General features: G+C 42.7%; 1 protein-coding gene across 1 annotated transcript; it reads right to left on the reverse strand.

Moving 5' to 3' along the window:
* Nucleotides 334–10,177, reverse strand: LOC109824619 (LEAF RUST 10 DISEASE-RESISTANCE LOCUS RECEPTOR-LIKE PROTEIN KINASE-like 2.1). Its single transcript, XM_020394371.1, has 4 exons — nucleotides 9,961–10,177; nucleotides 9,403–9,441; nucleotides 660–1,870; nucleotides 334–590 (listed from the first exon to the last, which is right to left on the reverse strand). Exons 1-3 carry the CDS (start codon nucleotides 10,121–10,123, stop codon nucleotides 759–761), a joined length of 1,314 nt encoding a protein of 437 aa, XP_020249960.1. The 5' UTR covers nucleotides 10,124–10,177; the 3' UTR covers nucleotides 334–590; nucleotides 660–758.

Consider the following 11,652-nt stretch of genomic DNA (forward strand, 5'->3'; position numbering starts at 1 on the left):
AAAATGGTCGGTTTTACTAATAAATTTTCAAAAAAAAGTCTTTTTTAAAGAATTAACATAAAATATATGCTACTAGGGATAAATCTTTTTTCACGAACTTCGACCATTGGGTCCACAACACAGATGATCGCATTGTACTGAATACTAATTTTATGTTGTGCATGTTTATAAGAAGTACAAACTATATACGCATAGGATTTGCTTCCACTTGTGTGACGTGTCCATAAAAGATGCAGTACTATAAACAGTCGTAACACTAAACTCTCTATTTCTAATTGAATCAAATTTGGGGGAACTTGGTATTTGTGGAGAAAATCAATCTTACTCCTTTAAAACGTTTTCCCTGTAGCTCTAATTATATTGAAGAAGAAGAATCTTGAACATGGAAGATACAAACTGGCATTTTGATCCACAGCTTCTGAATCTTCCTTGTGTAGTTGCATTTGCAACAAGAAGTTGTGATGAAAATGTACAAGCTTCAAGTACAGATGATACAACTAGCTACACTAACTAGAAAAAAATATGAAAATTTATTGTTCTCACAGTAGATTCTCCTACGGCCAACAATATTTAAATTTTATAGAGCACCTCTTTTTCTTTTTTCCCAGAACTTATGCTTCAAAGAGTTCGAACCGACTAACATACATCAAACGCATTACTTTTTTCTTTTTTCCCAGAACTTATGCTTCAAAGAGTTCGAACCGACTAACATACATCAAACGCATTACTTAAGTGATTACAAGCGTTATCTTCTCCCACTAAAGTACTTGTGGTGAATGAATTATAGAACTGCAATCATCCGAACAAATATCCTGAAGAGATGAAATACCGATAACTGATCGCAATGGGGATGAAGATAGATATGGCCGTGGTGGAACTTGCAAGTCATTAACACTACCTTCCAACATCTCTATAACTCTGTTAATTGGAGGTCGATTCTGAGGCATTGTTTGAATGCACCATAAGCCAACCAATATCATTTTCCTTACGGTTTCTTCACTTTCAGCAGTCATTCCATAAGCTAATAGGTTGCCATGTTTATTTAAATGTTCATATATCGAATGAGGAAAATATTCTTCACTACTATTGCCACCTTCATTGAGCTTCTTTTTTCCTCCAGCAATCTCTAGCACCATCATTCCATAACTGTAAACATCTGACTTACTCGACACCATTCCAAAATTTCTTGAGAAAACTTCTGGCGCAATATATCCAATGGTTCCTCTAGCACCTGCAATGGAAATTATACTGTCTTTCTTTTGGCATAATTTTGCAAGTCCAAAATCAGAAATCTTGGGACAAAAATCTTGATCAAGCAATATATTATGAGGCTTGATGTCAAAATGTACTATGCGTGTATTGCATCCACGATGCAGATACTCCAGCCCTCTAGCAATGCCAATTGCGATCCGGTACAAGTTTTCCCACTCCAGAGTTGTTTTCGGTTTCTCTGCGTAGAGCAATTTCTCAAGTGAACCATTGCACATGAAATCATAGATGAGTGCTCTTTTTGATCCCTCATAGCAAAAGCCCAAAAGGCTAACAACATTGACATGAGAAGTCCTACAAATGCTTGCAACTTCATTGATAAATTCTTCCCCGTCACTTTGAGTATCTTTTAATATCTTTACTGCCACCAAATGACCATTGCTGAGAGTGCCCTTAAACACGGTGCCAAAACCACCTTGTCCGAGTTTCTCTTGAAAAGCTTTGGTTATTTTTTTCACATTTGAATATGAATATCTTTTAGGGGCCAAAGCTCCATATTCCTCTAGAAATACTTCAATATGTTTATCATTGGAAACCTTTCTATTCTTGCGCAAATAGAGAGTTAGACATACCAAGAGGAAGCTTGCTCCTAGAGCAGAACCTGAAAAGGAAACAGAATGTGATGAATAAGTTCCTAAAATTTTAAAAAATTTGTTTTAAAGCATCTAAACAATAATCACATGATTTGTCCCTAAATGAATCCCACCAACATAAACTTAGAAAAATTGCTAGCTGATAAATGTAAGAGGAAATGTCATCTTAGTGCTTATACTGACCCATTTTTAAATGCATGCCATCAATAAGACTCCTACAGATCATATTTCAATGTTAATTTTGATATAAGGAATAAAACTACAAAACATTAGTTGCAAACTATCTCTATTATCTAGACACTGTAGCTGCAACACCTCCATTTGCAACAAGACCATCGTCCCCTTATCATCTTAATTGTTGCACCTTCACCTACGGCTTGCATCCCACACTTTCAAGTGCTCGCAAAGAAATTAGGTTCTTTATTAACTCTGAAAAACGTGCCGAACTTTCATAAGAGTTCGCACCATCTCGTCAAACATGTTCACCTTGATGTTTCTGACGCTGACAGTCTTGAAGTAGACTTCTTTCTCATGATGATTGCCACCCCATTGTAATCTTCAGATATGTCAAACCACTCTTATGTGGGCACAGATAGTTCGTGCAAGACGAGTCAGGTATCCATGCATTAGAGTAAGAATCCCTTCTCGTGGGCCTAGTATTGGCTGCTTTTCAATTCTAAGCCCTATTCAACACCCGTATACACATATTCCTATCCGTACCCATGCAACGTAGTCAGTCAGTAAGTGATTCATTAATTCATTCCAATAGTAGAAATTGTAAACTCTACACAGACTGGAGTCAAATCTAACATAAAAACCCCACAAAAGAATACATGGTCTTCTCATGCACAACAGCAAAGACATAATGTGTATTAGTTGGAAAGTAATTTAAAAAAAAAAAGACGGATTTGAACAGTAAATCATAAAGAAACCTGCTGTCTGATTCAGCTAGTTAATGAAGTAGCACCATATTTTGAATCGTGATACCCCCTAACGCCCCCCCCCCCGCCCCCCCCTCAAAAAAAAAAAAAAGGACCACCACCACCAACACCAAGGGGAAAAAAAACAAATGTGAGTTCATGCGGAGATGTTCCTATAATCAATCGTGAATATTTCATCTGCATTCCCGCGGGTTCTAAATCTTACCAGGTTAGGACATGCCAAAGAAACGCCAAGAAGCATATACATGATTTTCTACTTTGATAAAGTATCACACACACAATTTCTATTCCACCGGAGTGCTTACAACAAGGTAAGTCCAAGTAGGGTAAGGAACCACTCAAGTGATTCAAGTGATTGACTAAATGCGAGTGGGGTCCACACCCACGTGTGTGGCTGAGACAGCCAGCGGGAGTTTTTCTTTAAGCAGGCCGGATTTTTTGCTTTTGGGCCTGCTTTCGGTTTTGTTCTTTGATTATAAATAGGAACGAACGTGGTTTCTAGGTTTTCTGAAGAAGGGGAAAAACGTGCGGGGAAATCAAAGTCGGCTGCTGTGGGAAAAGACTGCGGAAAAAGCAGAGAGGTTGAAAAGTTTTTTCGGCTGTTCCTGAGAGAAAAGCAGAGAGTTTTTGAGGAGAGAGAAAAAGAGAGATTTTACAAAAGAGGGTAATTTCTTTTGGGTAAAAATTAATAGATCTTTTTCTTTGAGACGAGCTTGTGGATTGTACAAGTCGTCGGTGTTCTCCTTATAGTGGAATCTCCCCTCACCCCTCCCGTGGACGTAGGCAAGTTTGCCGAACCACGTAAATCTCGTGTATTTACTGTTTTCTGGGTTGTTGGCTATTGCTTGTAGGTTCCCTCAATATTCGGTCTTAGAGTTGATGAGAGGAAGAGTGTATATTTCACTTTGATGAAATATATCACTTTCAATTCTTGTTTCCTTTGAGAAATAAGAATTTCATTATCTATTCTCGTTTCCTTTGAGAAACAAGAATATAGAGGTTGACTTGTGCTTTTGTGACAACAAAAGCCAGGGCTTTCTCTCAGGTGATATCGCTTCCGCGACGGTGGGCGTGACTCTGCGCCCAACAATTGGTATCAGAGCTGTTATTCAGATTGGGAGTGGTGTAGCTTCTGATTTGAGGTGGTGCTCGGTAATTTCCTGAGAGAAGCGGATTCATTAATACAAGCGGAGAATGGCGTCAACAAGTAAAACAGTTAAAGTGGGAAAATATGAGATTAAAAAATTCAATGGGAAGAATGATTTTTCTTATTGGAGGATGCAGATGAAGAACTCGCTGATTTCGCAGAAATTACACAAAGCTTTGGCGGGAAAAGAGAAGAAGCACAAGGATATGTCTGATGAGGATTGGGAGGAGCTGGATTTGGAAGCACGGGCGTCGATTATCCTTTGCCTTGAAAGGGATATAGCTTTCTTGGTAGATGGAGAGGAAACGGCTGCGGGCGTGTGGTCGAAGTTAGAAAGCACCTTCATGACGAAGAGTCTAACGAACCGGATCTATTTAAAATCCAAATTGTATACTTGCAAGATGGAGGAGGGCTCATCAATCCGGGAATACATCAACAAGTTTGATAGGATTATATCGGACCTGAAGGACATCGATGTGACTGTAGAAGACGAGGATCAGGCTCTTCTACTACTTCTATCTCTGCCGAAATCTTATGAGAACCTGGTGCAAACACTGATGCTTGTGGGAGACAATTTGACGATGGATGAGACTAGAACGGCACTTCTAGCGGATGACCTTCGGAAGATTGCAACCAGTGACATGACTACTGGTGGTAACAAAGAACAAGCGCAGGGATTGTTTGCTAGAGGAAGGAGCAATGAGCGAGGAAAAGGCAAGGGAGGAAAGTCTAGATCTAAATCGAGACCCCTTGCGGGACGAGCGTGCTTCAAATGCGGTGAAGTTGGGCATTTCAAGGTTGACTGTCCTAACAAGAGAGTAGGTGGGAAAAAGAACAACAACAAGACCGAGAGAAGAGAAGGCAAGGAAGAGGCGAGTTACGCATCGGAGGAAGGGAGCGAGAAGGAATGCTATGTCGTCACGGGTGACGAGGATACCTCCGGGAAGTGGATTCTTGATTCTGGTTGCTCTTACCATATGTGTCCAAATAGGAAGTGGTTTACTACCTACAGGAGCATTGATGGTGGAACCGTATTGATGGGGAACAACCATGCTTGTAAAACGGTGGGGCTAGGTGATATCAAAATCAAGATGCATGATGGAGTGGTTCGAACTCTAACGGACGTGCGGCACTTTCTCGCCTTGCGGAAGAATCTTATCTCAGTGGGTGCATTGGACTCTGGTGGCTGCAAGATTGTTAGAGAGAACGGAGTGAAGAAGGTTGTTCGAGGTTCCCTAATAGTGATGAAGGGTGTACGTCACGGTAATCTATATACTCTCTCGGGTACGATGGTGACAGGAGATGCAGCGGTTGGAACTGAAGGAAGTGGTGGAGACCCATGTGAGCACACACGGTTATGGCATAGGCGGCTTGGGCACATGTCAGAGAATGGTCTAGTTCTGCTTGGTAAGGAGGGTTTGCTGAAGAATCTGAAGAAACCTTGCATGGATTTTTGTGAGGATTGTGTGTACGGAAAGGCGCACAGGGTCCAATTCTTGAAAAGCAATCACAAGAGCAGAGGTATACTAGATTATGTGCACACGGATGTTTGGGGTCCGGCTCAGACAACTTCCAAGGGTGGTTCCAGGTATTTTGTCTCGTTCATAGACGATTATTCTAGGTATGCTTGGATTTATTTTCTTAAGCATAAGAATGAGGTATTCGAGACATTCAAGAAGTGGAAAGCAATGGTTGAGAACAGGACGGGCAAGAAATTGAAGACACTAAGATCTGACAACGGTACAGAGTATACAGATGGTGCTTTCAAGAAGTTCTGTGATCAGGAGGGCATTGTTCGACACTGGACAGTCAGGTCAACACCACAGCAGAACGGGGTCGCGGAGAGACTGAACCGAACATTGCGGGAAAAGGCAATGAGTATGCGATCTTATGCTGGATTGGGCAACGAATGGTGGGCAGAAGCAGTGGCTACAGCATGTTACATTGTGAACCGTTCTCCACATTCGACATTAGATGGTGATACACCCTATAGGGTGTGGTCAGGGGAACATGCGGATTATGAGAGGCTCAGAATTTTCGGATGTACCGCCTATTATCACGTCAACGAGGGAAAGCTTGACGCGAGGGCCAAGAAGGCGATATTCTTGGGGTATGCAAAGGGCGTAAAAGGCTACCGTCTTTGGTGTACAGAAGATTCAAAGTTCGTAATCAGCAGGGACGTTACCTTTGATGAAAAATACATGATTGCTAGGGCGCCCAAGGATGATGGTGTTGGGACTGTTGGGACTTCAAAGTCCCAGGTTATTGAGATAGAACCTAAAGACCAACCAGGTTCTAGTCATGTTCAAGTGGGAAATCAGGTAGATGATGAGCTTGAGCAGGAGGAGGTTTAGCAGGAGAATACACAGGCACTGGGAAATCAGGTAGATGATGAGCTTGAGCAGGAGGAGGTTCAGCATGAGAATATACAGGCACTACAACAACAGCAGCTCGAGGATACTTTGGCTTCCACTAGGCCAAAGCGAGCATACAAGCAGGTACAGAAGCTGGGGGCTGATCAACCCCTGAAGCACTATGGGCAGGTTAATTTGGTTGAATACGCACTCTCGGTGGAGGAAGATGAGCCGGTCTCCTTCAAGGAAGCTATTCGGGATAAAGATAGTGAGAGTTGGTTGGCTGCGATGGAGGAGGAGATGGAATCTCTTCGGAAGAACCAAACATGGGAGGTGGTCCCATTGCCCGTAGGAAGAAAAGCTATTGGTTGTAAGTGGGTGTATAAGAGAAAGGAAGATCCTTCAGAGCTCGGTGGTACAAGGTACAAGGCGAGGCTAGTGGCTAAAGGGTTTGCACAAAGAGAGGGTGTGGATTACAATGAGATCTTTTCTCCGGTGGTGAAACACACTTCTATTCGGGTGCTATTGAGTATTGTTGCTCATGGTGATCTTGAGCTGGAACAACTCGATGTTAAAACGGCCTTCTTGCACGGAGACTTGGATGAAGAAATCTACATGCATCAACCTGAGGGCTACAAGGTTGAGAATAAGGAACATCATGTATGTCGCTTGAGGAAGTCACTCTATGGACTAAAGCAATCTCCTCGGCAGTGGTACAAGCGATTTGACTCCTTCATGCTGAAGCATGGGTTTTCCCGAAGTGATTACGATTGCTGTGTTTACATTCGGAAGCTTCGTGGAGGTGATTATATTTATCTCCTTTTGTATGTGGATGACATGCTTATTGCTTCTAAGAGCAAGGTGGAGATAGATAGGCTAAAATCTCAACTTGGTAAAGAGTTCGAGATGAAGGACATGGGCGCTGCTAGAAAAATACTGGGTATGGAGATTAGAAGAGAACGGGAGAATCGGCGATTGTTCTTGAGTCAGAAGGGCTACATAGAGCGGGTGATCACAAGGTTCGGGATGCAAAGTGCAAAGTCGGTAGCGACTCCATTGGGTAAACAATCTCCCACTACAGCGGAAGATAAGGCACACATGGAGCGTGTTCCTTATGCTAGTGCAGTTGGCAGTTTGATGTACGCCATGGTGTGTACACGTCCAGATATTTCACAGGCGGTTAGTGTGGTCAGCAGATTCATGGCGAATCCGGGAAAGGCGTATTGGGAAGCGGTGAAAATGGGTCCTGAGGTACTTGAAAGGTACCGCGGATACGGGTCTGTGTTTTGGTGGAGATACATGTCAGATTGATGGGTTTGTTGACTCTGATTATGCGGGTGATCTAGATAGACGGCGATCTACTACTGGTTATGTATTCAGGATACATAGAGCTCCAGTTAGTTGGCGATTGATGTTGCAGGCTACAGTGGCACTTTCTACTACAGAGGCCGAGTATATGGCCATGGCGGAGGGAGTGAAGGAAGCATTGTGGTTGTGGGGTCTTCTAGACGATTTGGGAATTGAGCAGGAAAACGTGAACTTATGGTGCGACAGTCAGAGTGTGATTCACTTAGCGAAGAATCAAGTTCATCATGCTCGTACCAAGCATATCGATGTCAGGTATCATTTTGTGCGGGATGTCATAGAGGAAGGTGATATTTCTCTCATGAAGGTGCACACAAATAAGAATCCAGCAAACATGTTGACCAAGGTGGTCACAGGTAGCAAGTTTAAGCATTGCTTGGACTTGCTTCATATCAGCCCGTGTTGATTTACCGGAGAGGGCATGGCCCTTCGGGGCGGTGATGAGGTGAGGTGGAGACTATGATGGAGAACAATATCTGAACTACGGTTAGCTTGATTCCGGTGGAGGGTACGTAGGCAGCCGCGGTAAAGTGGCGCAGCTGGTTTGACCTGGTTTTGGCCTGGTTTGGTCGATTTCAGATCTCTAGTGATGTTCGCGGTGTTCTTCTGATGTTCGTCCATAATTTGAGGTTTATCAAATGATGTACGAGGTGGAGAATTGCGAGTGGGGTCCACACCCACGTGTGTGGCTGAGACAGCCAGCGGGAGTTTTTCTTTAAGCAGGCCGGATTTTTTGCTTTTGGGCCTGCTTTCGGTTTTGTTCTTTGATTATAAATAGGAACGAACGTGGTTTCTAGGTTTTCTGAAGAAGGGGAAAAACGTGTGGGGAAATCAAAGTCGGCTGCTGTAGGAAAAGACTGCGGAAAAAGCAGAGAGGTTGAAAAGTTTTTTCGGCTGTTCCTGAGAGAAAAGTAGAGAGTTTTTGAGGAGAGAGAAAAAGAGAGATTTTTACAAAAGAGGGTAATTTCTTTTGGGTAAAAATTAATAGATTTTTTTCTTTGAGACGAACTTGTGGATTGTACAAGTCGTCGGTGTTCTCCTTATAGTGGAATCTCCCCTCACCCCTCCCGTGGACGTAGGCAAGTTTGCCGAACCACGTAAATCTCGTGTATTTACTGTTTTCTGGGTTGTTGGCTATTGCTTGTAGGTTCCCTCAATATTCGGTCTTAGAGCTGATGAGAGGAAGAGTGTATATTTCACTTTGATGAAATATATCACTTTCAATTCTTGTTTCCTTTGAGAAATAAGAATTTCATTATCTATTCTCGTTTCCTTTGAGAAACAAGAATATAGAGGTTGACTTGTGCTTTTGTGACAACAAAAGCAAGGGCTTTCTCTCAGGTGATATCGCTTCCGCGGCGGTGGGCGTGACTCTGCGCCCAACACTAAATTTTACTTCACAGCACCCTTCATAAGAGTGTGCGATAATCCAATGGGTTGATTAAATCTAATTTCACATGACACTTCTTGAAAAATGTATTATATTTTACCGGTAAAGGTTAGGACGGGTCATCTAGTATAAGAAAGTACATAATAATCTAATCTATGAAGCAGAGAAACTAAGGAATTTTACTTGCAGTGTGCAGGCACCTAGCTACTCTCACACTTCATAATTACACTTGTTAATCTCAAGTAGGATACTACGACGCAGTATTAAATAGACAGGTTACCATCAGGACATATTTATAAAAAAATATATATAGCTAGCTTAAATTTCAACATAGATTCATTACCTACTCCAATAATTGTCCTTGGTGCTCCACTGCCTTTCTCTGAAACATAAAGAACACTGAATCAGAAATTTACATAAAAGATAGAACAACTGGAACAAATTAAGATTGACATTGAGTCACAAAAAAAAAAAAGATTGACATCTAAAGAAAACACAATTTGAATAATGATCATTACAGAGTACTGTGTAGATATAGTTTGATGATAATTGATAGGATACTTAAGAGCAAAAATTAACAGATTAACAATGAAATGGCACTTTAAACTTGACTTCTAAGCTTATCATCAAGAAGTTGTTACAAATGGATAAACCAACGACCAGGAGCACACTACGAAGTACATAGTGCAAATTCTCTACTCTAGGGAACTATAGCACACATAGACTTAATTTCATCTCAGCCAAAAATCCATAGAACCCTTATAAGTAAAACCTTGTACCAATCAGGTTAGTCAAAGATCACCTGACTTAGCCCATCTGTCTAACGTATACCAAATTCATCACATTCAACTAAAAGAATCAAGAAATCAACCAAGAGAACAGAGAGAATCAGGGAACATACTGAAGAGCGGAACACAAGTGCCATTATCGCTCGACCAATTCGAACAGAAGCAAGCCCCTCCGTCCTCCGTCTTCGGATCGTTCCCGCAGACCCCTTCAGAGTTGGTGCACCTATCACACCACCCTTCACCAGATTTCCAGAACAACCCGAACCCCTGCTTCATCGCCCTCCCGAAGTCATTCGTCCCGTTCCTCAAATAACTGTTCGCCGCAGACTTGTATACGCCGTTTAAAGGTGCAGAGTGCCCGGACGTCCATGATTCGGCGCTGTGGCTCATCCTCAAACCTATAAAACGACTGGTAGCCATTGCCCCCATGGGAGAAACACGTGATGTTCGGTATCTGAAATTTGGTGAACAAGGGTACCAAGGCCGGCGAGCAGTTGTAGTAGACGGTCAATACGTCATCGCTTTCTGTGTAATTGAAGAGACTGGGGTTGAAGAGACTGGAGTTGAAGCCGGTGTTGGTGAGGGACAGGGGACAGGAGTGGTCGGAGAGGAGCTCGACGAGGGTGAATGTACGGGACGTGTAGTCGATGGAGCCGACGCGGTAGTCCGTGGTGTCGTCGGCGCACGTCAGGTCGAACTTCGGGTGCCCACAGTAAGGCGGGGCGCCCTGGAGCCTGAACGGGTAGGAAATCTCGAATGTACTCCCGCCGCAGCGGTAGCTGGTCGGCTTGCAGTCGGAGTAACCTTGGCTCTCGGTCGGGTCGGAGAGCGACGGAGAGGCGAGGAATCCGGCGAGGAGCAAGAAGAGAGATAGAGAAGAATGCATTATCGGAGATGGTTAGAGTGAGCGGAATTAAGATGGGAAAGAGAGGGCGATCGAAAGGGCTTTGAGGCCTTACTAATTTAGAATGCATAGACCAAGACTTACTAATTTTTCCAAGTCCTCTCCTCTCCCCCATCAAAATCAAAATCAAAATCAAGACTTACTAATTTAGAATGCATAGACCAAGACTTACTAATTTTTCCAAGTCCTCTCCCCCATCAAAATCAAAATCAAAATCAAGAATAATCTGCAAGGGAGAAAAATTAAGGAGGCCCATGGGTTGAGTGTGTTGGGGATTATGCAGCCCACAAACACCCCCACACAATAGTTGCGAGTAATCAACAAAATATTACGAAGAGTTTTTATTTAGTTTGGCAAACACGTAGGGGTGAGCACGGCTCGGTTCAAACCGAAAAAACCGACCGAACCGACCCGAACCGACCCGAAAAAAGCGGTTTTATGAGTAAGGCGGTTCGGGTCGGGTTAACAATTTTTCAAACCGACCCGACCCGAACCAACCGAATATATTCCCCTGCCTCAAACCCTACCCGTTTACCCGTTTACCCAAAGACAAAGCAAGTCTGTTACTAAAAAATTACAACGTCAGAGTCTAGTATTTAATCCAAAAGGACAAGTTACTTCACTTAAAAACAGTATACATACATGAGCAAGAATAATAAATTGAAGTGAAGTTAAAAAATAAATACATGCTGGCATAGGGTAATAAGAATATATAAAAGATAAATTAAAGTAAAGTTATACTTGATGAAGTTAAAACCGAACAAACCGAACCGAACCGAACCGAACCGATTTGTAATGGTTCGGTTCGGTTTTGAATTGTAGATGGTTCGGTTCGGTTGTTCAAATTTTGGTAAAAACCGACCCGAACCGAACCGTGCTCACCCTTACAAACACGCCTATA

This window comes from Asparagus officinalis, chromosome 1, assembly GCF_001876935.1.
Source record: "Asparagus officinalis chromosome 1, Aspof.V1, whole genome shotgun sequence".
Lineage (NCBI taxonomy): Eukaryota > Viridiplantae > Streptophyta > Magnoliopsida > Asparagales > Asparagaceae > Asparagus > Asparagus officinalis.